The sequence below is a fragment of the Austrofundulus limnaeus genome, unplaced genomic scaffold, assembly GCF_001266775.1.
Source record: "Austrofundulus limnaeus strain Quisiro unplaced genomic scaffold, Austrofundulus_limnaeus-1.0 Scaffold158, whole genome shotgun sequence".
NCBI lineage: Eukaryota > Metazoa > Chordata > Actinopteri > Cyprinodontiformes > Rivulidae > Austrofundulus > Austrofundulus limnaeus.
In genome coordinates, this window is record NW_013952560.1 from 932,297 (window position 1) to 934,338 (window position 2,042).

Sequence of the window (2,042 nt, forward strand, 5' to 3'; positions counted from 1 at the left end):
ATTAAAAATAGACAGTTTTAAAAAAGTCTGTAAATCTTTAGTCGCTGAGCTCCTCTTCATCACTGAAATATGCGCTCTTTTTGATCCTGGGTTTTCTCGAGTCTGAAGATGTCGACACGTGAGCACTGTCTTCGTTTGCCTGCCTCTTCTGCTTTTTCTCCTCCTCATCCATACGAGCTTGCTGGAAGGACACATGCACACAAAACAAAACAGCAGCTGAAATATGGCAAGTCTTCATGTTTTATTGTGAAAAGCTACTGATACMCAGTTTATTTTTATTTTTTAAATATTACGTTTTTGTATCGCATTTCAGTCTAGATAGGATTTTGATAAGTTATAAGATTTGTTTCATTAAGCTGTCAGTGCTGGGAATGGTATTGCTAAGTTGCAACCAAAAAAATTTTTTTTCTATTTATGCTTTCTTACCTGAAAAGCTATGGCTTGGCTTAAACTGTCTAAGGCTGGGTCTTCTCCCTCTTCTTCACTTTCTTCTTCTTCTTCACTAAAAGGAAATGGATTACGACCTACGTGATGCCACGAGTTGTGAAAAAAGCAACCTGAAATGTCTCGCTATAAGATACGTACACATGTTCAGGTTGTTGTGCCTTTTTCTTCTTTTTCTTTTCCTTCTTCTTTGGAGGCTCTCTCTCCCCGAGCACGTTTTTGGGACACGCATAGCTTAGGTGTCCTGTATCCTGAGATGAATGAAATGTAAAATGCACAAATAAGAGTTTAATTTGGAAAGAACGGAAATATTCCTATGCCTACACAAGAGGTTGAGCATGCCCTGACCCCACATTCGTAGCATCGTGTTTTGTCGGTGTAGTTTCGTCTCCTGATGAACTCGGCTGCTCGCCCGTTGTCTTTGGCAATGCTGGCTTTCACTGTTCGGCCGAACAACTGAGTGAAAAACACATTTCCGCATCACAGCCTGTGCATTAAAGGAACATCAAAACAAAGTAGAYTTCTAGAGACATTAAACATGTTAAAACTGCTCACTTGTTTGTTGTTCACCGCTCTTGCACAGTTATGAGCCGATTCTCTGTCCAGGAAGAGAACAAACGCCACTCCTTTACTCTGACGAGTGTCTTTATCCTTGACTATTGTAACCCTGGAAAAAAAAAACAATAGTTTTAATTACCTATTCAAAAAGTACAAGCAGTAACATATTTGTTTAACATTTTTATAGATCATTTTAATAGAAGAAAGTCATTACTTACTTCACAACTTTCCCATATTTAGTAAACAACTGCAGTGCCAAACAGTGATGCGTTTCGTTGCAAAAAAAACAAAGTGGGAAATTTCGGCTTTTGTGAGTGTTTTCACAAAATAATACTCAAAATGTGCAGGTTTTCACGAGACTGTAACACTTCTTAGAAATGACATAATCTGAGTTACCTTGTGTAGGTCATTGTTGGTCAGTGAGAACGGCAGGTTCGACACRTACACTGTGCTTTTGCTGGGTGCTAAACCCCCGCTCATTATGTACACTAGAAATATTAAAAACACGAACTTATTCAACGCAGTCCGGAGTTAAATTCTTCTGCATTTTATACAAGTCAGTAAAAATGATCCCAATATAACTTACCGACGAAAGTTGTAACAATTAGAAGGTGATTTAAATGCGGTAAATTGGCAAAATATTGAMAATTTGCACAAATCTAAACATGAAGTCTGAATCGCAAGTTGATGACGCTTTACGGCTCGTCCCCGTAAATAGACGTCACTCAGTGAGCGTACCGGAGCCAGTGTTGCCAGGTGTWCCATAATTATCGTATTTGTACCATAATTTTGCACTCTGTACGATGTACGATCAATAATCCCAAAAATCTCATAATGTACGATAATTTGACCGCTCCRAYGTGTGACGTCATCGACCCGACACGCKGCTCGCTGACATGAGAGGTGGCGGGTTGTGGAACACAGCGGTGYTGATTTAGCGACTTCCTCGCTATATTTACAGACTTTTCAGACCCTCCAGAGACTGTTCAGAAAAGTGACTAGTGAAAATCTAGCGACTCTTTTTCTGGTGTTGTTGAAAA

General features: G+C 39.4%; 1 protein-coding gene across 1 annotated transcript; it reads right to left on the minus strand.

The window, feature by feature from the left end:
* zcrb1 (zinc finger CCHC-type and RNA binding motif 1) lies at window positions 1–1,692 on the minus strand. Its single transcript, XM_014016974.1, has 8 exons — window positions 1,589–1,692; window positions 1,399–1,490; window positions 1,221–1,249; window positions 1,000–1,111; window positions 793–900; window positions 586–695; window positions 427–502; window positions 1–181 (listed from the first exon to the last, which is right to left on the minus strand). Exons 2-8 carry the CDS (start codon window positions 1,480–1,482, stop codon window positions 38–40), a joined length of 663 nt encoding a protein of 220 aa, XP_013872428.1. The 5' UTR covers window positions 1,483–1,490; window positions 1,589–1,692; the 3' UTR covers window positions 1–37.
* Between the last annotated feature and the right edge of the window lie 350 nt (window positions 1,693–2,042).